This window comes from Rutilus rutilus, assembly GCF_951802725.1.
Source record: "Rutilus rutilus genome assembly, chromosome: 19".
In the NCBI taxonomy this organism is placed as follows: Eukaryota; Metazoa; Chordata; class Actinopteri; order Cypriniformes; family Leuciscidae; genus Rutilus; species Rutilus rutilus.
The window spans coordinates 16,088,778-16,114,373 of record NC_140232.1 but is presented as its reverse complement, the minus strand read 5'-3'; the positions used below and the strand labels follow the sequence as shown (position 1 = coordinate 16,114,373).

The window sequence follows — 25,596 nt, the reverse complement described above, 5'->3', positions numbered from 1 at the left end:
TTAGAAAGGGAGCTCCTCCAATACTGTGTGCTCTTTTGCAAGTCCTTTGTTGTTAATAAAGTGTTGGAGTGCTTTCACGCTTCTCTGGCAAGTGCCGAGCGCTGCAGGGCAGGGGGGAGCCGCAAACACCAAGCCAACCCCATCTGTGTTCATTTGACTGGAGAGAGAGAGAGACAGAGAGAGAGATTCTTACTGATGGAGCTGTAAAAATGACCTTCTTATTTTAGTACTGAGATTTTGACCTAGAGAGAGAGTATGACAATAGAAACTGAAACGAATGAAAGCGAAAACTTTGTGGAACGCAGAGAACCACACCCATACCCGCACCTCTCTCGTCACTGTCAGTGTGGTTCAGACTTTCTATCTAATCTAGTTTAGCTAGACTTTTGGATTGCAGCATTTTGGAATCTGACCCAAAACCACCCACTTGAACTGGAAAAGGCAATCTGCTGGACACATTTTGTTTTTGCATGTAATTTAGGGACAGGGTTATCTCAAATAGATACTACTATAATTATTTGGTATAAAAATAGCTAAATATACTGATAAACACCATAATAATACATCAACAAAATAAAAATATTCTATTTAAATGCTTTTATTTTAAGTAAAATGTAAAATCAAATTTTGATTGTGTCATGGATTCTGTGAGCATCAATTTACTGTTTTATTTCTCTACTGTAAATTAAAAGGTATTTTATGCTTGTATTTTCACTTACAAAAAGCCTAGAAAAATGAATACATAATTTTAACAATATGTTAATAAAAGTCGGGTCTTTATAACTTACATTTCTCCAAATAACAGACAAATAAAAAATTGGTTGATTCATAAAATGAGTAAGGTTGATAACATTTTAAAACATCTTAAAAAACATCATTTATGATCTGTTTCCCTTAACAAAAATATAGCGGAACGTGTGCAAATTTAATACAATTTCAATCACACACATTTCCCTCTTTGAAACTTACTGACATTCTTTACGCCATTTATTCCAGCCATTCAGGTAATGCAAAATTAGGGTACGTTTACATGACAACAATGTACTAGAAAGGAAAGGTTTTTTTTGTCATTTTTCACATAGAGACACCATTGTCAAAACGATCTCCGTTCTCATGGATCCGTTAACACTGCTAAAAACGCTGTATTATTCATGCCAGGCCAGTAGTTGGCGATGTCACTTTGTAAAGAAACACTACGCGTGTTGCATGACGTCACAGTTTTCAAAAACGTGCATTTTGAAACCTGTTTTCATAAGTTTAAGTTTTCAGTGTCACGTAAACGGCCCCTTAAAAAAGAAAAAAGGAAGCACCTGGTTTGTGTCTCCCAACACCTATGCAATCACTCAGTCATACTGTTCTTTTCTTTTAGATGTTAATGATATGTTTTGTTGCCCTTCAGGCAACAGCACAACAAAAACTGTGGCACTTTCATTTAAACCACCATTTTATTAGTTAAACCATATTTTATAAACTAATAAACAAGCTCCGTTATGCTCACTTCAAAGCCATGTGCGGACAAGGGAGATTTGAGAAATGATATGAACTGTTTGTTCTGACCAAATAATTTGTTGTGACTGTTAAGAGTCTTATCAGTAATGGAAAGCATCAGCTATCGTTTAACTTGTCACCCTGAGTGTTCCTCAACATTTACCCGCACTAATAATGATATCTTTATTTCTATGTGATGTCAAACACTGCCACAACTTTGAGTTCTCTCAATTATTTCCTCTCTTAAATTATCACCACTTTGACTGGTTGATATACTAGAGCTAGTTTCCGGGTCATTTCCGAACATCCTTCATCCTCTATACCAGTTCTTTTCCATTCCTGTCTGGAATTTGGGTCTGTTCTTTACTCCGTCCTGATTGCTTATAATGTCCTTCATGCAGTCATGGATATTCTGTGAGACTGGCTATTGAGAGTTCTTATTTCTGAATGTATTTATTTGAAAGCAATGTGCACGTTTTGAAATGTCGCCCATTGATATATTTCACGATATTGGCCTCTAATCTCTCAGTGTTGAGAGACTGTGGTTGTATGTTGAACACCACTGATGCTCCAACACTTGTCTCAAACTTCTGGTGTGATGGAGTGAACCTTTTGGACTGAATGACACTAAAGCTGCAGTCACATTTACCAATTGCTCAGTGAAGTTTTGTGGGTGAAATCTAGTCTTTCTATCAGGAATTTGCACAATTTACTGCGCTTACCAACAGAAAGCTGCTTGGTTTGAAAGTGACGTCTGTGTGAGCAGTGTTTCATACATCTCTACGCTATTGATAATGGACTTTTATATACAGTACATGCTAATGTAACCGCACCTTATAAAGGGCTCTGCTGTGATAGGACATAACATCTGTCATGTTTTACTCTTAATTGTTCTGGTTTCCTGTCTTTCAGAATACAGAACAGCAGCTCCTGGCCTTAAACCAAAGCAATAAAGTGTTCCTGTACTGCGCTTTCCTGGACTACAGGTGGGTCTCACATCTTCAAGCGCTTCTTTTTGCACACACATGTTTCATATTCCACAATTACTAGTTTGTAATTTACAAGAATAGAACCAAATAATCAATATTGGCCTCAAAGCCCTGGAAGAATAAATCCAGGGGAAATGTATACATTTATGGGGGGAAAAATATAGTGACAGACATTTTTAGTGCTTGTATATTTTATAGTTCATAGTCATGTTTTTCCTATCCGGTATGGTGTTAATATACTAACTTACTTTATTAAAATCTGCTGTGTACTTTAAAATATATACTGATTACCACCATAATAACCAATAACCAATATTTGATTTCAGTGAAATATGAAATCAAATGTTATGGTGTCATGCATAGACTTCTGAGAATGTCCAATTACTGTTTTTTTACTGTAAATTATAAACTTTATTTTATTACTGACAAAAAACGTAACAGCACTTTGATATAAAAGTCTTATTTTTATAATTTTTATAATTTTATAACTTTTTCTGTTAAAAATATTAAGATCGCAATGTCAGACTCGTTTACATTTTTAGACCTTTTAAAGGGATAGTTCACCCAAAAATGAAAATTCTGTCATCATTTACTCACCCTCAAGTTGTTTCAAACCTGTAAGAATTTATTTTTTCTGCTGAACACAAAAGAAGATATTTTGAAAAATGTTTGTAACCAAACAGTTGATGGACCCCATTGACTTCCATAGTATTTTTTTTTTCCTACTATGGAAGTCAATGGGGTCCATCAACTGTATTTTTTTTTCCTACTATGGAAGTCAATGGGGTCCATCAACTGTTTGGTTACAGACATTTTTCAAAATATCTTCTTTTGTGTTCAGCAGAAAAAAGATATTCTTACAGGTTTGAAACAACTTGAGGGTGAGTAAATGATGACAGAATTTTCATTTTTGGGTGAACTATCCCTTTAAGGATGTCCCAACTTTCATCCTCAATTTCACTGTCCAGAGATATTTATGCAGTCCTTACTGTATAATCTCTCTCACCCATCTATCTCTCTCTATCTGTCATTTTAATGTCTCATTTCACGTTTCCTGTTAAAGCTTGTCAGGAAGTGCTTTGATTTATCAATGTGTGTGTCTTGTATTTATATCCCACTGTTATCCTTTATCCATACAGGTTACATTTATGACATTTAGCACATCTAAATCTTTCATTCTTTCTTGCAATTCGTCATTCAAACCAGTCTTTTAGAAATCACGAGTCTGTTGTTGATAAAAGGCAATCTTATACCAAAACAGCTATACCTGAAAAATCACTTAAGGCCAAGTAACAAAGCCAATTTTAGGATCATGAAAATTGTGAAATTAATTTAATTTGGAGTGAGACCCCTTTCTCCCTTTTCTTCTCTCTCTCTTCTTTCTCATGCTTGTTCAATCTTTCTCCCATGTGGATATTTAAAAAAATGACTGCATCCATAATGGAGTGATGAAGCTGTAATATTTTCTCTAACTGAGATTAATGGGATCTTACGTTAGTTTTGATTTCGTTTAGATCAGATTTGATTAATAACTCTCTGGTAATTCCATTAACGCTGGACCAGGGTGTGAATGCGTATGGTTTCAATATAAACAATGAATAACTCCAACAACTGTAATGCTCAATTAAACCTGTGTATGTGTGTGTGTGTGTGTGTGTGTGTGTGTGTGTGTGTGTGTGTGTGTGTGTGTGTGTGTGTGTGTGTTTCAGCTTTAAGGAGGGTGTGTGGTCCAATGAGGGTTGTGTGAGAGCTGATGGAAACCTGTCCTTCTCCATTTGCTTGTGCAACCATCTGACAAACTTCGCCATCCTAATGCAAGTGGTTCCCTTGGAGGTGAGGCGCTCTCAATGTCACTCAATACTTTTGAATTTTCTCCATTCCATCTGGCTTAATCTCTCTGTTGAATGCAAAAACACATTCTGTATGTGCAGCCCCTTTTTAAATGAAAGCATCTTGGCTGTTATTTCAATTTTTCTAATGCTATTTGGTCTTTATGCAAACAAGAGAACTGAATCCTGCTTTACAGATATAAGCACAAACAGACAGTACCAGAAATTTGAGGGCGCTCAGTCTGTGACATCTATATCTGACTACCTAAGTCTTATATAAGCTGCAGAAATATGCACATATACGCAGTACAAAACTGGCAGCGAAGCCTGAGGTTAGTGGAATTTCTCAAGATACCTTGATTGAGCATTTAGGTCATATCCCATCAGGGATCTTTGAAAACACCAAGGCACTGCGATGAATGCGATGCTGACTGTGTTTCTCGTCCGCAGCGAGCCAGCAGCATGCAGGGCTTGAGGTTTTGTTTGGCCGAGACTCTCTGTAAATCAGCAGCAGAGCTTTAATAGAAAAGACAGTTTGGACACAGTTGAGACACTTCTCCAGGGGTGACGTGCAGGATTTTGTTTCTAGTTAATTCGAAACTCATCGTTGTGTGTGAAAGTGTCTCAGGGGAGGCCGCTTGTCAGAGGTTGTGTGGGTCGAGGACTGTGGGTCGAGTTTGGGCGGACAAATGGATTGTCATCTGTCAGAGAAAGCTTGTAAGCATCTGCCTTTGAAATACAGAACGACAGGCACAGCTTGATATTTTGGTAACCCTTGTCCTGTTGATTTATTTAAAGAGAACTAAAGAGCGAATTTAAGTCAGGCTAAAGATGCTGTCAGCAAGCTGTACTCACTAAGTAGGGACATGTTTGTGAAGATGAGACATATTGCTTCACACGAAGGCTGATTGCCGTTTCGAGGTTCATTCTCCGATGGTGCGCGAGCCAAACCGAGGCACCCAGGTGCATCTTGGCTCTTCTGCGTCTATCATCTGCTTGTGTTTGTTGAGAAAATCTGTCCTCGCTCAGTCATGTAATCATCTCCTCTGGAGCTTTGATGCTAATGCCCGCCTCTGCCGGGGCTTCAATTAGCGGCTCACCTCAGTACTTCAAGCCTAGAGGAAATCGTGCTTTCTCCACCGCTCTGCAGATCCTCGATATTCTGGGCCTGCGATAATCACAAGGCAGGAAGCAGAGTTAATGTACGATCGAACCCACGCACGGAAATAGAATTATGGGGGAGAACAACTGCCAATAGGCCCGATGTGCAGACGCACCAATTACTGGCACTGGGTCAGAGGAACCGTAACAATGCAAGTCTATATCCTGATGGATGTTCAGGAATAAATCTATTCGCTCTTTACCAACAGTTATAAGGGGTTGTATCATGAAAATCTGTTAGTTAATGGTTTTTGCACTAAAAAACAAAATACGTTTTTATAACTATTTTACACTTTCTATTTATTTAAATTGTGAGGGGCAAAATCGAGTTCTGTTTAGTAGTTTTTAAACATTTATGAACCTTCTGCTTCCAATCAGTTGCTTGAAAGTGCATACCAAGACCAAGTCATGTGATGCCAGCAAACAATGCTCAATAGTGTCAGAGTTTTGAAATTTAGTTTGAAGCAGTTAATATGTCTTCAGTTGTGGAAGTATAGAATAAACCATTAGTTTTGAAAAATACAGTAATTAGTTTAAATTTTAGCTTAGTCTTTAGTAATACAGGTACAGTAACACAGTAATATTGTGAGATATTATTAAAATTTTCCTGTGTCACATGGTCTTTCATAAATCAAATGCTGATTTGGTGATTTTCTTATTAATACCAATGTTGAAAACAGCTGTGCTAAAAAATATTTTTGTGGAAATCATGATACATTTGTTTCAGGATTCTTTGAAGAATATACATATCAGAAGAACAGCATTTATTAGAAATAGAAATATTTTGTTAAATAAGCATTATAAATGTCTTTACTGTCACTTTTGGTCAATTTAATGCATCCTTGCTGAATAAAAGTATTAACTCCTGACCCAAAACTTTTGAACGGTAGTGTATTACAAGTTGTATACATATGTATATTTGATAAAGCAAGACTGTTACTGTTCATATTCTTTCAACCGTTGGTCTACCTTGTCTGTAAATAGTTAATGCTCTCTAAGAAAAACATTTCGTTCCAATAAATAATTTGATTGATTGGATTTATGTCAGGCTCATGCTTGTTTGTTCTGATGAAGTGATGTTGAAACTTTCAAGTCATTGAATATTATGCAAACGCCAATTCAAGTACAGCTGGTCATTGGTAACCTTTGACTTTACAATCAGTGGATTGTTGCTGTGGTATTCAGTGTCTCTTATATGCAGTAACATCTGGGGTTTTCAACTCATTTAACCCCCTTCGGTTCTGTGTTATACACTTTCAGATTTCCAGCCAAATTCATCAATCTCATTGTCAATGCTGTCACATTTGTTTCCACCACAGCTCTCAAAGGCCCACCAGGTGGCGCTCTCCGCTATTAGTTACATTGGCTGCTCTATCTCTATTTTCTGCCTGGCAATTACACTGGTGACCTTTGCTGTGTTGTCGTAAGTATACCCATATTGCTTTTTGAACATGCATGATTATAATCTTCTATTTAAATATAAAAAAAAATTAAGTATCTACTACATGTTAAAACTTTTTAGATTTTTGATGTATGATAACTTGTAATTTCATTGCATTCAACACTAAAAGCCTTTAGTGTTTTTCCACCATCACTATTTAAAATTCATAACTTTTTCTGCACACAGGTCTGTTAGCACCATCCGTAATCAGCGTTACCATATTCATGCCAACTTGGCATTTGCCATTTTAGTCGCTCAGGTCCTCCTGCTCATCAGTTTCCGCTTCAGTCCCGGCACGGTGAGTCCATCTAGCATACTCATCTTAAAGCACTGCTTCTCAGCCTTTTTTTGACTTGAAGATCCCCATTATGTTCTGTATTTCTGCTGTAATTATGAAAAATTGCTTGTTTTCTGACAGTTATAAGATACAGGTACTGGTAGTATTGATATATTAGATCAATTAACCATTATTCATTTTGTGATTCCAGAAGATTCAATAACAGTATGTTCTTTAAGTAAGGAATAATTGACGACGGGCCGTTGAATTATTAGAAAAATAATACAATCCCGCACAGTTCTGTACTACATTAGCAAAGACAATAACTGAAACAAAATTGGGAGTTTGCAAAGAACAATCATTTTCCACATGTTAAAGATGCTAATGAAATGTTCAAATGACATCAACATCTTATTTACAAGATGTGATTATGTTTTAATTGTGTTTGTTGTCTATGGTGATTATCGTATCATTATCAGAATCATGTTGTCATTACATAAAGTAATCCAATAAGGTGGAAAGAGCCGATGACTGCTGCGCTAATCTCCTAACATGCCTCTGGCATTACGGACAGATTCATTTGATACTCAGTTAATTTGATTGTGCTTCCTCTCTCTGAGGACTTGGCTGAACACCCGCTTAGCTCAATGATGCTGTCGCCCACGTGTTCATTTAAACAACATTACATTAGCTATGATTTACAAATTAGATCAGTTTTCTGTGCAGTGTATTTTGTCTAGACGCTTGTCTTGATCCTAAAGGCCACAGTGACTGATACTGTCCTCTGCCATCCCAGCTCCCATGTAAGATCATGGCCGTGTTGCTGCATTTCTTCTTCCTCTGTGCGTTCGCCTGGATGCTGGTGGAAGGCCTGCATCTCTACAGCATGGTGATCAAGGTGTTCAGCTCGGAGAGCAGCAAACACTTTTATTACTATGCCATCGGATGGGGTGAGTACAACATCTTGCAGGTGGAGACTGCAGCAGATCACAAAAAAAAATGTGGCACACCATATTACACTGTAATCCAGAATCACCTCTTAAAAGTGCTGAAAATGCCTCTACAACACATTTGAATTGATCCTGTTTAAACACTCTTCTCAATCATTTGATAATCGTTTGATGAATAACTACTGTCATAACTAGAAAAAATACACAATCTATATTTTAAGAGAAATTCCATTTACCACCTGCTTTCTGTGGACGCAGAAGCGTAGTTGTAATCACACCAGGCAGGTACAGCTGAGTTTTATGAATTAGAAGCATCTGTAATGAGCAGAATTTACATATAAACGAGGCATTTGAGCTGAAAAGACACCTTTCACCTCATTCACTAACCGTGCATACTCTGCATACTTTTTCATGAACAAATCATGATTCACCACTATCATTTGATAACATTTAACGTATACAAAGAAATTTAGAAACTGGAGCCACACATAAAATCACATACACTAAGGCCCTGTTTACACGAGAACGCTCGCGGGTGAAAACGTAAAAATATTTTATCAGATGTGCCTTTCGTTTAGACGGCGACGGCGTTTTTGGGGCTTAAAAACGCAAAAAAGTGAAACCATCTTAAAAACGCTCCACCGTCGCGTTTCCGTCTAAACGGTAAAAACGCAAAAGTCTGCTAGACAGTGAAGGCAACGATCAGTGCTTCACATTGCCACCTAGCCGCCTGGAGTGCATACTACATTGAATTTCACACACTTTTGCGTCACCATATGCACGCAGATTTCCCCCCCATAACGCTCGTCTATACGCAGAATAAAAAGTGATCACTTTTGCGTTTTCTCTTCAGATCGTTTCCGTGTAAACGTAGCCTAAATTATATTTCATCATATACAGTAAAAGAGTTGCAAAGTTTCTCTTTATAAAAATACACATAAGCGTACAGTATGTACAACTGGGTAATGAGAGGTCTGTAGTCTGTGTTATCTAGCCTGTTTGAGCTGGTTTTGAGAACGGCAAACTTGGTATTTTTTTTAAGGAACTAGCTGCGCATGCTTAACATAAACAGTCACTGGTTAAAAGCCATACTGATTTTAGCACATAAATATACTGTATTATGGGTTATTTGTGAATAAGACGCCATATTTTTTACTAAAAATGCTACAGATACAGTGGTGCTGTTTAGTGAATTCATCTCTGTGTACACACATTAATATAAACTACACACTTCATTACACAGACATGCTTGATCTAACTTACAGAAAGAAAAACATCAGATCTATTTCATTTGCCTTAAACGACCCGTTTCAGAGTAATACACAAACCCAAATGTCAAATGAGGTTGTCCCACGGCAGGCATTAGCGCTGAGAGAGATCAGCCTCCTCCCTCAGCCATGACTGATTTGGCAGTGTTGTTAAAAAGAAGAAGACATTTGTGTGTTACAGTCCGTCTGAGCTGCCAGTAGATAAAGGGACATTAAATCTTAGCCGAGTCTTCAGTGGGTCATCCCTTATGATGCCGTCACTGTTATTTATCAAGCTATTCTCAAATGTGCTGATGTGCTAATAGACAACATGTGTTTCATCTTATTTTCTCAGTCGCTCTTTTGAGAACAGTTTATAATATGCTTTTTTTTTTTCTTTTTTTTTTACATAAAATGACATTGCCAGAGCTACAAGGGGCCTTGAAGTAAATCAAAGTTGGCACCATGATAACTGAAGGTGTTTTTCATTATTACATATGAAAAAGTGTTGAATAAATAGGCATGTTTATTTGTATCCCTGGTGATACATGTGATTGGCTCAATGTGGATGAAGAAAACAGGCTTTGTTAGACTTAAGTCATTACTTTAGACTGAAGTCTACTCCCTTTCTTAAAGCCTTTGGCACAGCTACACTGCTCTTTATTTATGGTGGCACGAAACAACCGGCCACAGTCCAACAGTTCTTATTTTAGTTCCTACGACATAATCTGAAAACGTCTTTGCTGAGTTTTACAACAAGGTATTTTTAGCTCCAGTAACGTTTCAGGTTTTTTTCCCCCCAAACATGTCTTTTCGCACGTCATTCATATTTAACAAAAACATATGGTGAGAGAGAGGGGAATTTGGCAACACTACTAAGAAGCTATATACTCTTTATAATATATATTTATAGTATATATATATATATATATATATATTTATATACACAGGTGCTGGTCATAAAATTAGAATATCATCAAAAAGTTGATTTATTTCAAGAATTCAACTTAACAGGTGAAACAAATATATTATATAGACTCATTACATGCAAAGTAAGATATTTCAAGCCTTTATTTGTTATAATTTTGAGGATTATGGCTTACAGTTTATGAAACCCACGAAATCAAAATCCCAGAAAATTAGAATATTACATGAAATCACACAGTAATTACACAGTAATACCATGGTCATTGAACCAGGTTTTGGTTATTTTGGCAGTGTGGGCAGGTGCAAATCCTGCTGGAAAATGAAGTCAGCATCTCCATAAAGCTTGTCTGCTGAAGGAAGCATGAAGTGCTCTGAAAATGTCCTGGTAGACGGCTGCGTTGAGTGGACAGCACAGTGGACCAACACCAGCCGATGACCAACACAGACTGTGGAAACTTCACACTGGACTTCAAGCATCGTGGATTGTGCGCCTCTCCATTCTTCCTCCAGACTCTGGGACCTTGGTTTCCAAATGAGATGCAAAATTTGCTCTCATCATAAAAAAGGACTTTGGTCCACTGTGCTTTATTAAATCCAGAGTCAACGCAGCCGTCTACCAGGACATTTTCAGAGCACTTCATGCTTCCTTCATTTTCCAGCAGGATTTGCACCTGCCCACACTGCCAAAAGAACCAAAACCTGGTTCAATGACCATGGTATCACTGTGTAATTACTGTGTGATTTCATGTAATATTCTAATTTTCTGGGATTTTGATTTCGTGGGTTTCATAAGCTGTAAGCCATAATCATCAAAATTATAACAAATAAAGGCTTGAAATATCTCACTTTGCATGTAATGAGTCTATATAATATATTAGTTTCACCTGTTAAGTTGAATTCTTGAAATAAATCAACTTTTTGATGATATTCTAATTTTATGACCAGCACCTGTGTGTGTGTGTATATATATATTAAGGCTGGGGGAATTAACGCGTTAATCTTTGCGATTCATTTGAGATGTTTAAAAACTTTAAAAATGCAATTAACGCAGCACTTTTCTTTGCCTCGTTTTAAAGATTTCCTGTTGCTTCTGCTATTGAAAAGGCCGAAAATATGCCGTCCCGCCCCTCCGTGTTCGGCGATCAGGTTTCATTCTCGCCCAGCTTTCATGAGCAGTGCGCCGCGATCTCCGTTCTGTGTGTGTGTGTGTGTGTGTGTGTTGGTGCGCTGCTGCGCTCTCTGCTCAATGTTCCGCTCCGTGTTTGCGCTGCGCGTTCTGCTCTGTCGTTAACGGATCAAACGCTCCAATCATGTACCGATCACGCACTGGAAAAGCAAAGTCCACTCAAATAACGTGACATTTCTCTGTAGTAGACTTCTGTTTGCTGAGCTGGTATAGCCATTCTGGGCAACAGTGGTAAAATGACCTGCTCTGATCACATGCTCTGGTAATAATAGCTTTGTAGGACTATATTTTATTTTGATAATTAGTAAAAAAAAAATAAAAAAAAATCTGTTAAATTGATTATGTTGATTGATTATTCAAAAAGAATAATATATTGATATATTGATGTTTAATATTATTTTAATATAGGGCTATTTTCTGTGATTCTAAGTTTAAATATTGATGATTACAAGCTTGGGGGAAATGCAGTTAATTGCAATTAATTACAGCAAATTGTGCAATTATTTTTTATTTATTTTTTTTATTTTTTTTTATTCCCAGCCCTAATATATATATATATATATATTAATGTTTTTGAAAAAAATATCTTAAGCTCACCAATTTATATCTGAATTTATTTGATCAAAAATACAGTAAAATTGTGAAATATAATTACCATTTAAAATGAAATATATTCCTGTGATGCAAAGCTGAATTTTCAGCACCATTACTCCAGTCTTCAGAGTCACATGATCCTTCAGAGATCATTCTAATATGCTGATTTACTGCTCAAGAAACATTCCTTTAATACATTTTTGTATGTAACAGTGTAACATTCACTTTTGAATGCAAGTGGTGAAGTATCCTTTAGGTATAACATGTCAGGGCACTGCTTGAAATGATGTTACTACTGAAATGTCCCTCTAAAACTGTTCATGCTTTTACTCAGGATGCCCTCTGGTCATTTGTGTGGTGTCTATGACCTTGTCACTCAACAGCTATGGAGAGGTTGGCAAGTAAGTTACCATAATAACACTGTGGGTCATGACATGATCAACAGATGTCCAGTTTGAAGAGAAAAGATTACTTGTTTGATATCATTTGTTTCATCTTTCTCCATAGTTGCTGGCTGTCTCTGAATAACGGGGCGATTTGGGCTTTTGTAGCCCCTGCTCTGTTTGTTATAATGGTAAGCAGCTGTTAATGAGGTTTGTTAAATGCACTATGGTAGGTGAGCATGAAAGGAACATTTGTAATGTTGGAATCTCTGCCATCCAGGTGAACATTGGCATTTTGGTAGCTGTGACCCGAATCATATCCAGAATCAGCGCTGAGAACTATAAGGTTCACGGAGATTCCAACTCTGTGAAGTGAGTTTATCTGCTATCCTGAATGTAATATCGGCTATCTTGCATTTGCTTTTTTCATACAGTGTGTGTGTGTGTGTCTTTCTAGGCTGACGACCAAAGCAGTGGCGGTACTCTTGCCCATCCTGGGCATATCATGGATCTTCGGGGTTCTGGCAGTGAACGACCACTCCCTGCTTTTCCAGTACATGTTTGCAGTGTTTAACTCACTACAGGTCAGAAATCACTACTGTGTAACACAACAGCGCTGCACTAAAGACCACAGGTCTTACTCAAACTGATTGATTTTCACTTCGATAAAAGCCTCCAAAGTCAGCAGCGTGTTCGCCAAACAATGTCAGCTTTTAAAAATGATGAGACATAACAATGTTTGAAATGACTTTGGACCTGGACTGACTTGTAAGAACTTTTGCAGATGTGAATTGGAGCGCTTGCACAATATTTAATGTTATCTGTTGTTTTCCTTTTTTTCCTCAAAGGGGTTCTTCATATTCCTGTTTCACTGTCTGTTAAACTCCGAGGTAAGAACGTGTTTGTGCAGCTGTGTTTGACGTCTGTGCTGTGTGTCAGGGGAAAATGTCTGACGTTCCGCAGCGAACTGGCGTAAACAATGGAGTTTGTTTTATGGAGTTGAAGTGTGATCGCCATCTAGTGGTGATGATTTGATACTCCATTATGTGAATGCACATTTTAAGGCCAATTCGCACTGCACCGACACACGCCGACCACCGCGGACAATCACCAGATTACAGTACGTCGGTTCTACGACCCGACAAGCGCCGACGGATGCCAACACTGATCCGACAAAACCCTCGTCGTCTGTCGGCACAGTGTGAATTGGTCTTTCTTTAGAGACGCTTTTAAACTCAATCACAATATCTTTTTGATATATAAACCAAGTGTCAAGCATGGTACTTGTTAACATATTTCATGTCTTATTACTTCTCTACAGGTCAGGGCTGCTTTCAAACACAAAACCAAAGTGTGGACTTTAACCAGCAGCTCAATCCGCAACATCAACGTCAAACCTTTCAACTCAGACATTGTGAGTAATTCCAGTTCTTTTCATTTTGACATTTGTGTTGTTCATAACCAGTGAAAAATAAGAAAGTACACTTTAACATGCTTTAACATACAGTAAAGAGCACTTATTAAAATAATATACTCAAGTCAAGTGTGCACTTAATTAAATGTTTTCGCCATGTTTACAATTAAATGAAAATTAATTATAGTTTAAATATATGAAATGCAGTTAGTTGAACTTAACAGTTCTTTTTCGCCCACTTCAGTCCCATGTGCATGTGCATTTTTGTACTTTGCATGAGCTTTAGTGTGTTAGCCAACACATCAGCGTACTTCTTTAAAGCACAACAAAAGATTGTTAAAACATTGATTTAAAATGTACTTACCTTTAAAATGTAAAGGTACTTCAATTAGCTGCAAGTGTTTGTAGCCATTTCACCACTGAAGACTTCCTGTTTTCGGTCGAAGCCCACAGTAGTCGATTGTCGAGTTCTCCACTGTTGCTCAGTTACCTATGATCACGCGCGTGAACTCGACAATCGACTACTATGGACTTTGACCGAAAACAGGAAGTAAATACAGGTATGAGCGCTGGCTGAATTAACTTAATTTTTATTAATATCTTTCACATCTGCTGCAGTCAGATTCACTCGTGTTCACTCTGAAGGAATCACTCACATTTTCTGTGCACTTGTAATGACACATCAAGGATGTTAAGAGGCTAAAAGCAGGTTTAAACATAGCCCCATTGAAGTCAACAGGGTGCAAATTTAAAAACTAGAATAACTCGGTGTAGGCAACACCGATTTTTGTTGTTGTTCTCTGTATTGACAGCACTCCAAATGTACAAAAAAATTAGCTCAATGTTAAAATTGACCGGAGGTCTCCTTTAAGTGGCTTTTTATTTTGTTAATATTATATTATCTGCAAATACGTTTTGAAAAAAATATATACTTTTAAGATTTGAATTGCACTACAGGTGCGCATTTAGTACAATTAAGCGTAGTTCTTCCTCACAACGGTATTAGACAAAAACTTTTTTTCTTTCGCAGATGAACGGCAACAAGGGAGGTGTGACTCCCACAAAGATGAACACGTGGGACAAAAGCACCAACTCAGCCAACCGCATGGATTTGTCAGCAGTATAATGGCTTCTGATGAGGACGACAGCGTAGCAATTCCTGTAGAAGATGCGCCGATCTATATCGCATTTTAAACGGACTTCAGTGGTGAAATGGCTACAAACACTTGCAGCTAATTGTAGAATAGTTAACTCACACAACACAAAGTTCTCTGATGTCATTTGCTCCTGCTGACGATCTCTCTATTACAAACATTGGATGAAGACACAAGGCCTGTTGTTGGGATGAAGGAGCGTATGACTTTTTCATCATTTGCTAATAATGTGGCCTGCTGAGGACTCTTGAATTCATGAAAATATACTAACTCTCACAAACAGGAGACTCTCCTGCTTGCTCTGCTTGTCTGGATAATACACTAGATCTGTGCTACACTTGGACCACTGTCTGGCCGTCCTTCAAAGAGAGGAATCATGTACAGGTCTGGTGTGTCTCAACTTTAGCCAGAAAGATTCTTTGCAACAGTCCTAAGTGAAGTACGTAGCAGCTTCTATTAATTCCTGTCCATCTGGCACTAAAGTTCCTGCTATTGCTTTGACAGTTAAAACTATGGCTCCATTTCTCAAAACTCTACACACAAGATGCAAAACGTCACACATATCTTGCAAAAGCAAACACTTCATTCAAAACTTTATTAACTCTTCTAAAATTGTTATTTTTTTTGTTGTAACTCTACACACAAACATAAAATGATTAGCCACATGTACGCCAAACTACACACAGATGTGAAAAATGTAAAACACTACTTGTGCCTTTTTCTTGTTCAGAGTGCAGAGGAGTGCACATCGCACTCGCATGTACATATGGAGAAATACACTGTATATACAGTATGTATGCACAACTGGTTCATTTTACACAGTTATGGAACTGAATCAATACTGAAGTGACTTAAGCTGAATAATAACACTATTGGCTTGTTAGAACTGATTTACAGCAGATTTTGAATTTGTTACTATTTTGAAGCTGCAGTGAAATAATCTAGCTATATTGTAGCTTGCATGCATATTCAGTGTATATATATATATACAGTACCAGTCAAAAGTTTGGAAACACTACTATTTTTAATGTTTTTGAAAAAAGTCTCTTATGCTCATCAAGCCTGCAGTTAAAAAAAAAAAAAAAAACAGTAATATTATGAAATATTATTACAATTTAAAATAATGGTTCTCTTTTTTAATATACTTTAAAATGTAATTTATTTTTGTGATGCAAAGCTGAATTTTCATCAGCAAGTACTCCAGTCTTTGGTGTCTTGTTGTGATCCTTCAGAAATCATTCTAATATGATGATTTATGATCAATGTTGGAAACAGATGTGCTGCTTAATATTTTTTTTATAACCTGAGATACTTTTTTCAGGATTATTTGATGAATAAAAAGTTAAAAAGAACTGTATTTATTTAGAATAGAAATCTTTTGTAACAATATACACTACCGTTCAAAAGTTTGGGAACAATAACTATTTTGTTTTAAAGAAATTAGTACTTTAATTCAACAAGAATGCGTTAAATTGATAAAAGGTGATGGTAACGATTTATATTGTTAGAAATGTTTTTATTTTGAATAAAAGCTGTTTTCATGAATAAATGCTGTTAACGTTTCACTCATCAATGAATCCTGAAAAAAGTATTCCAAAAAAATATATTAAACAGCACAACTGTTTCCATCATTGATAATAACTGAGTATCAAATTATCATATTAGAATGATTTCTGAAGGATCATAAGACACCAAAGACTGGAGTACTTGCTGATGAAAATTCAGCTTTGCATCACAAAAATAAATTACATTTTAAAGTATATTAAAAAAGAGAACCATTATTTTAAATTGTAATAATATTTCATAATGTTACTGTTTTTTTTGTTTTTTTTTACTTCAGGCTTGATGAGCATAAGAGACTTCTTGCAAAAGCATTAAAAATAGTAGTGTTTCCAAACTTTTGACTGGTACTGTATATATATCCATTTATATACACTTAATATGCATAAAAGCCAAGTCAGAAAGTCAACTTTATTCAGTAAATGAATATGGCATTTCTAAATGAAACAAAAGTTTTAGTTTTGAATGATGTGTGTAATGTAGAGAACTGTGTTTAGAGTTGTGCAAATTGTATGTTTTACAATAGCAAACTGAGTTTAAAGCACGTAATGTGCTTGTAGTTTTGCGGACTTGGTCTGAAGATTCGCTACACGAGTGAATGGTTTCACTGAGTGGGCCTCAAGTACCACTTTTAGTGTCTAAGCAGTTTTAAAAAACTGTAATAAGACCTGAAAGAGAAATACAAAAATTTTCTCATTTTTATCTAGTGTTGTAAATGGCACTTTTTTAACCAAAAAGGGTTTGAATGGAGACTTAAAAATGTGGCTTTTTTTTTTCAACAGGAGGTCAGAGAAAAGTAATAAATCACAAAATGTTGTCGGTCAACCTCAGGAGATCAATCTAAATATTATAAGAGCAAACATATTAATATTTGTACGTGAAGTTTGCAGGTTTTGCAACCCTGTTACCAAGACTAGCAATGATCACCAACATTAAATGACAAGATTTATATATCTTGGGCGGGGATCAATGAAGAAAATGGACTGTTTTAATTTTAAGGAATGTTACTTTTTTATAATAGGGTCAGGTCATGTGATAACAGGGTTGTATGTAATTGGATACAGATAAATATAATGTTTTGGTGATTAAAATGAATGCTTAAATTTAGTTAATAAATACTAATTATTAGTGCAAATTAATATTAAAACTCATACATTCAGTTGTTCACTCAAATTAATTGAACATTGTTGTATGATTTAAATAGTTTGATACTGTTGAGAAGGTCAAAACCTTCAACCTGAGGTGGGACAGGCTAATTTCATGTTAGATAATAGTTTATTTAATGAAAGCATGGGAACTGTGGCTCTTATGCTTTACACAGTAACTGAACACCTAATAGTACCCTGTTTTTGGAAAGTGCCACATAGTTCTGTCATTTCATGATATTTACCAGTATGCATCAGTTCAGGTGGACACTTTTGTGATGTAAATAACACAGAACTCATGTCAAATGCCCTAAAGCCAGTGTGTGACACACACACACACACACACAGCCATACAGTGTCTGTAATTGTTTCATTGGTACCAAGACAGGTCAGTGTATTTTTAACATGTGACCATATATCTTTTAAATTATTGTCGTCGGCATGTTCCAACAAGACTTTGATACTGCTTGAAAGATGATCTTATTCAGTATCATAACTGTTATTTTTCTCAACGTTATAGCTTAATCAGCTATTGTTTGTAGTTTATGAGTGGATGTCTGAGTATTCATGATCTTGGTACATTAAGGTACTTTATTTCAGCAAGACAGTTTCTCCCAACTGAACATTTAAACACCAAGTGCACTTCTTATCTGATTGTTATTTAATATTTGAAAATAATTGTGTTTATGCAGTGTCTCTCAATTAGGGGACATTCACTATTTTTGTATCTATAACACATTTATGTAATGTTTTTCTCATATGAAAATGCTGGAACCATAGAGTGAAAGTACACCATATGACTGGACTTTTACACCTTCACATTACACATGCTTCTGAAGTATTACATAGCACCGGTATGATCTAAGCACACACACACACACGAATGACCATATCAGTGTTTAACAGAGGAAGTGCCAACAAAAAAAAACAAAACAAAAATGTTTGTTAAATCTTAAATGTTTATAATGTGAGAAATCTTTCTGTGAAGTTTTTATTCGATTCATTCTGTTTCCTTGATTTATTCTGTTCTAATGCAAATGGATTTTCACTGTTTTCTTTTGAAAAATAAAGAGTATGCCAAATAAACACTTTTATTTAAGTCTAATAACTGTAGCCGACTGTGATATGACAGAAGTGAGTTGTACATATTTGTAAGTCTTATATTCCTACATATCTCTTTTATAAGAGTGTCTTTAGGTTCTGAATATAAATCGCTGTAAGTCTAGACATAATCTATAGACTTTTTCTGCATTTTCTCTGATTCATTTTCAGGGGTAAATCTGCGGAATGGATCTAATATAAGCAAACTATTTAACAAACTTGCAGTTCTAATCCTGCAGAAATCTCTGGGAACAGATTCAGTGTACAGTGTTGACTGCTTATGAGGACGGTGATAGATATTCACGAGCTTATTACTTTTGTTTTCTGTTTCTTTTATATGGTACAGAGTCCTTCATTAGGGTTTACTGTGGAGAAGGATTATCTGTGAACAGTAACATGCATTGAAACCTTATACCCACGTTGACAAATCTGAATGACGTTTAAAAAAAAAACATTACGTTTTGATTGTCTTTGACATCCATTACATTTTTAATGAAGGTCATTATGTTTGTAAAATGCCCTGTATATCTCTTGTTTTGAATAAAATTGACTCTTCAGTATTGACATTATGCATTTTTGAATTTTAATTGACCATTTATGTCTTGTTGGTGCCATTACGGTGCATACACTTAATTTTCACGCTGTGCCCTTCCACGTCCATGATGACACCTGGGTAGCCTTCATTGTCATAATTGACAACGCACCACTCTCCGATGTGCTTTGACTCGATCATTTCTGGTCTCATTTGGATATCTTGTGCCTTTCTACATGCTTTGGCCTTATCTGATGAAAGTGGAACATCAGTGAGAGTGACCTCCTGCGGTCCAAAACACCATCCTCCCTTTTACACAGGCATGACATTTCTCTGTACATCATCTGTCCAGGTGTCAAACTGACTGCTTGATGGATTCTCATGGTTCCTTTTACAGCAGCAATTGCAGGTACCTACAGTGAGATTTAAAATAAATACGTAAAATTACTTTTAACCACAACATGTGCAAAAAAGCATCAGTCCAGGGACTTGAATTTGATTGGCTCTTGTTCGCACCGTAGTTAACAAGGAACGATTTTAGTTCTAGGACCTCCTTTTGGTGGAACTAAATTAGCTCCTACTTCAGAGTAGGGTCTAAGCCAGCACTAGGCCGCTTCAGAGTTCCTACTGCCGGTGCGAATGCAACCAGAAAAATGGTCCAGGGGGAAATTAGTTCTCTAGGAAGTTAGGAACCACCCTGCTGGCTAGTTCCTATAGCTGAATTTCTAGAGCTATGCGGTGCAAAAGCCCCTTATGGAGTTTGTTGGATTATGGACTGTAACTTTAACTGACTATTACCTCAGGCTTTGATTCAATATCCATCTCTGGAACAAAGAACAGCTCGACAGATGTGTTCAGGCTTCTCAATTTGTCATATAAGCTCTGGGCATCAGGGATGTCTCCTCCTTGGGCCACAAGGACCTCTTGAGGGCCCCACCCACACCGTCTGGTGCACCCCTTCCCATGGCTCGCCTGAAACAAATTCCATCTTATTCCCTTGAAGCCACACTTAGGGTTCCGTTGAGAGAAAGAAGAACTTGAGGGTGTCTTTCTCTCACTACCTTTAAAATTGGATGAAGGTGGGCCCAGATGGCTACAGGGTCATGTCTTCTGGAGGGTGATATGGAGTAGAAGGTGTGAGCCTCCAAAATGCACAGACTGGATTTCTGCACTGTACTTGCATGTGTAATTTTCACTAAAGTCCACATGTAGGAGGCACTCATTGTACTTCAGGTTCCTCCCGAGCTCCCTGTAGACCTCAAACTGCCATTTGATGTTGAAAACATGGCGTCTAAAATGGAAAACACTCTTGGAATTGGGTGTTTGGGTCTTCCTCTGTTATTGTTATTTCTCTTTTTACTGTTATTGTTGACGTTTTCTCATCCTTCATGATCTTTTCTGTCATCCACTGAGATAAACAAACGTTCTCTTGCCCAGGAGTTTTCAGCATTGAGCGACAAGTGTGGAGGCACTTCTTGCACTCACCATAAGCACATGCCTGGGCTTTGGGGTTGCACACGGTTGCTTCAGACATTTCTTCAATATTTCTTGAAGACAGCAATCCATGGTTCTGCAAGGCATTGGCCATAAATTGCAAGTTCTCGTGTTTTTTGCACAGACGTGTCACGGTCAGAGGAAGAGGGCGGAAGGAGGTGTATGATATCTGGCCCAGGTTGTTAGAGAGAAACTTCCAATGCAAGTTCCTCATTGTGTCAGTAAGTAACCTCTTCTGCATCTTTGTTTTCAGCCGAGTGACTGTTTGTTTGCGGCCAGTCGTCATTCGACTGACATCATCTCTAAGAAAAAAGGATGTAAGTTTACACGTCCACTCATGTATAGAATCTACTGTTATAATATATGTGTTATAACTGTTTTAATATATGAAAGAAAAAATCTAAATGTGGCAAAAACTGCACATGTCCTCCCTGTCATGGAAGGCTTGGTGACAGGGTGGACAATGACAGGGTGGACATTTTTGGCTAAAGTTAGCATTTAATGAACACATGGTGTACCTGCATTTAGCAAAGTGATACACTGTTGAAGCTGACTGTGCACTGTTTAAAATATGTATTTTGAATTTCTGAAAAGTTTTTATATTAATTAATAAATGGCAGGGTGGACATAACACGCAACTACAAACACAATATGATGAAAATTAGGAAATATAAGTGTAGATACTTACTGTGTGTGCAGCAGATGTTTTAACCTCCACCAAAGAAACATCAAATAGGGGAGGGGATGTCACTGAGTACATCAGTTAGTTTCTTAAAGGGGCGTTTACCCCATAATGACCGGGTGGACAGCAATTTCAGGGACACATGCAAAATGCTTAATATTATTATCAAAATAAAATATAAATAATCAAAATGACTTGTTTTATTAAATAAACTGTTGAGGACAATAAGTACATTCAAAAAGTATTTTAATTTGATGTAATTTAACCACTTTTTACACTCAATTAAGTTAGCTGAGCAGCATGTGGGACATGCCAAAATCACATACATACAATCAAAGAAAATGGTATAAAATCAGAAAAACACATTTCAAGAGACTTATCATTGTACTTGTATTGTATGTGTGTAAATGTTTGTCCATTTATAATAAAACCTCGATCAGAATTTCATTATTTTGCATTATGTTCATGATGACTGAGCGATAAGGCACTTTATAGTGATATTGACCCTTGCCAGCTAGCCTACCGTAAGCATTTCTGATCATTTTTTACAAAACTTTCATGGCCCCCGGAATATTTTTTACCAAGAAAAACAGAGGATCAAAAAAAAAAAGTTTTATTCTAGCTTCATGCACTCTTTTTTGTCAACACTTGAATGTTGGTAAGTTTAATTAAAATAGATTTTATTTTAATAGAAACATTTTGAACAAAGCTGAGAAAATCGCATTTTTGTCAAAGACTACAACGCGGATAAACATTTGTATTGCTTGTTTCCGCTTCTTCTTCACCTGTGGTATGATGTGGAGATTCTGTACTCTTTCAGAAGCGCTCCCTACCGTAAAACAGTGAATGGCGGGAAAGCGTTGTCTCATAAAATAACGACGGTCAATAACGACCGTCAATGGCGGGAAAGAGTATGCTGGCTCAAGATATATCATATATTATTATTATTATTATTTTTTATTTTATTTTTTTACAGTTGTACTGCTTCAGATTTTTGTGGAAACCGTGATACTTTTTTCAGGATTCTTTGAGGAATACAAAAATTCAAAGTAACAGATTTATTTTTATTTTTTTATTTTTTATTAAACATGTTTTACTGTCATCTTGATCAATTTAGTTCATCCTTGCTGATTAAAAGTATAAACTCAACATGGTAAACAAACGAGTAAAGACAGAAACCGACCACAGACAGAAAACAAACAGAGACAGGCTGGACAGAATTACATTATCCTACGGTTTATTAGAATTTTCTTATTTTTTATTTTATTTTCAGTGCTTGAAAGAACCGTTTTATTGTGTTTTGCCAAGACAGGACTGGAGAGAATGACGTTTGTCCTACAGGAAGTGTCATCATCATGGCTCATGTCAGAGTGATGATACCCCTCCTCACACATTTAAAACCTCTTACACGCTCGATGGCTCATAGATTTGGCAGATTACAGCGTGACTGGGTGGAGTACAGTTGAGTTGAGATACAAAGCAGATTCATTGACTACGTTCATTGCAAATGACTGATGAAGGTCCCAGGCGGCTTTTTCAAATGTAAAGGAGTTCTGCTTATCAGCTATACACGTGTTTTATGTGCGGAAAGGGAGCAGAATACGAATAGAAGAACACTTCTAATATCATATGTCATTGGGTTTGGGGTGGACCGTGGATGTGTTTATATGCCAAACGTTCAATTTAATATTATGAATGATATAATAACCCAGAAGAGAGCTCAGATAATGCTCTTATTCATTCAGGACAATGAATAGGGTGATGCAAACCAGTACGACATCCAAAAAACAGACAATGACCAGCAGCTATAACCAATAGTGAAATACAACATGGAAACGGATCTTTGGGAATTCTGCCTCTTTTTAATGAACAACTTATGGACTACATTTACGGTTAAGGGGGGAGGGGGGGGAGGGGGGGGGGGGGGGGGGGGGGGCTATCAATCCTCCTTCCAGTCAAAGCCTATCAGGTAGAGCAAAAACTAAATTTTTAACTGTCTGATCATGTCATTTTGTAATAAGTACAGCCCCCGTTAGGCTTTACATTTGACATAGCCTAATACTTTTTTCATAAATAAATCATTTTTCATTGGCTAGTACATGTTCCATCTATCAAAACTATTTACAATCTATTTACAATCTATGATTTGCTTTCAGAGTTTGAGCGTTGCAATAATATAATTTTACCACACGATGGCAATGTTGTTATGTTAAATGTGAAAGAAGAAAACGGCAGATTCGTGCTTCATAACAGACAGTCGTGCTTTTTATGTTATTATATGATTGAATTATCTAGTATCACTTAGAGGGCAGCGTGATAATGTTAAAGTTATATAATATTATTACTTTATCATGCTCTGTGGTGTTAATGTGTAACTTTCTTAGTTGTTTTGGTTGCATTTATTGAATCATCCTTAAGATTTGCAAACCAGTAAGTGCATTTCTCAAAACAATCCATTCAAACAGCACCACACAATGGATTACTTGCAAAAAGCATGTAACTTTCTCAAAATCCTTAAAGTAATTATGTCAATGAACATATCAGTGGCATCAGAATGACAAGTCCTTGTGTCACTGTTCACAAACAAGTCAAAATAGTCATGTTGTCAATATAACAGTGTACCCTGTCAGTATTTTCAGATGGCTATGATTTTGATGACAATGATTGAAAATGCACAATACTGCACTTTATCTGTATGGCATATATACATTTCAACAGTACTTATACATTACTCTATGTGGGATATTGATTGCAAGAGACTGGACAGGATTCAGTTACACTTTTACTGTTGGTCTGTCAACAAATTGTTCAATGTAGCATTACAGTAAGTATACCATGTTACAGTATAGTGAACATTGTCTGATTACATACCCGTTCAACAAACATTTGAATGATTGAGGACACGGATGTTCTCCGAACATTGGGCTGCACCTTTCGACCCGCCTCGGCCCATAAGGTCATGATTGAGAACATGGTCCACAATAGTGGCCCTTATTTCATCAGAAACATCTCTACAATCTTGGCCTCATGCACCGCTGAGCTATTTTAGATAACTGGTTGATCATTGGTTGATCTTGTCCTTTACATTTCCCTTACATTTACATAAGTGAAATTCAGAATTCACCTCCGCAATTAGTCAATTAAGGACACATTTACAACAACAAAAAAAGGTCTAATATAAATGTATAGAAAATATGCAGTTTATGACAACCAGTTCAACCATTCTGCATTTAATGACTTTTGCAAGGAACTAAAACCTATAGATGTTTTGAGGCGGGGCGATTCTAGGATTTCATTATTAGGGGGGCTCATCCCCCAATGAGGGTGTGATTTCATTTTTTTTTTTTTTATGCATACAGCTCTGGAATTTTTTTTGCTAAATGATCAGTTTCTCTGGTTTTAATATTTATAGCTATGTGTTTGAGTAAAATTATTATTATTTTTATTATTATTCAGGGGGGTATTCCAGAAAGCAGGTTATGAGAAATTACCGACGAAAGTTACTTGAACGCACCTGCCATCGTAAACACGACTTCCCACCCAAACTTCCCAGGAGGACTTGAACTCACCATATACTCTGAGTTGGATGAACTTTTGGAACCAGCATACCTCGAGTAAGCAAGGTGTGGTTTAATCAACCGAGAGTTCAGGGTATGTTTTGCTTTCTGGAATACACCCCTGTTCCAGAGTATCCATATTGTTTGGTTTTTTAACCCCTTAGTTTTCTCAGCTTTTTCTAGAATTCTTAGAATTGAGTTTTCCCTTTATTTTGCCTTAGAAGTTTGCTTTTACCTTTTCCTTTACTGGTTCTTTAGTTTATTCATAGCTTTATTTCTCTGTTTTTCTCTTTATTTGTTTGCTACTTAGTAGTTTATTTGTTTGCTACTTAGTACTACTATATAGCCTAGTTATTGCAAAGCATTAGTTTCCGCCATCTGTCATGTCTCGTCTTGTGTTTGCTGTGTCTCTTGTTTATACAGTCCTGTCCTGCAAGCTGAGCTTCCCTGGCTGCTCTCTCCCTGCCTAGCAGCAAGACCGGCGC

The 25,596-nt window shown here is 36.7% G+C and overlaps 1 protein-coding gene across 2 annotated transcripts in view; it reads left to right on the top strand.

Annotated features, from left to right (window-relative positions):
* The window catches only part of adgrd1 (adhesion G protein-coupled receptor D1), a 45,024-nt gene extending 28,953 nt beyond the window's left edge, over positions 1-16,071 (top strand). For both annotated transcript variants that reach the window (XM_084389003.1, XM_084389002.1), the window contains 12 exons: positions 2,401-2,474; positions 4,187-4,310; positions 6,787-6,890; positions 7,095-7,206; positions 7,982-8,135; positions 12,424-12,490; positions 12,597-12,663; positions 12,753-12,844; positions 12,930-13,056; positions 13,321-13,362; positions 13,794-13,886; positions 14,917-16,071. In XM_084389003.1, coding sequence (XP_084245129.1) covers positions 2,401-2,474; positions 4,187-4,310; positions 6,787-6,890; positions 7,095-7,206; positions 7,982-8,135; positions 12,424-12,490; positions 12,597-12,663; positions 12,753-12,844; positions 12,930-13,056; positions 13,321-13,362; positions 13,794-13,886; positions 14,917-15,012 — 1,152 coding nt within the window. In that variant the 3' untranslated portion in view covers positions 15,013-16,071. The remainder of the gene's footprint in view (positions 1-2,400; positions 2,475-4,186; positions 4,311-6,786; positions 6,891-7,094; positions 7,207-7,981; positions 8,136-12,423; positions 12,491-12,596; positions 12,664-12,752; positions 12,845-12,929; positions 13,057-13,320; positions 13,363-13,793; positions 13,887-14,916) is intronic.
* The last annotated feature ends 9,525 nt before the right edge of the window (positions 16,072-25,596 follow it).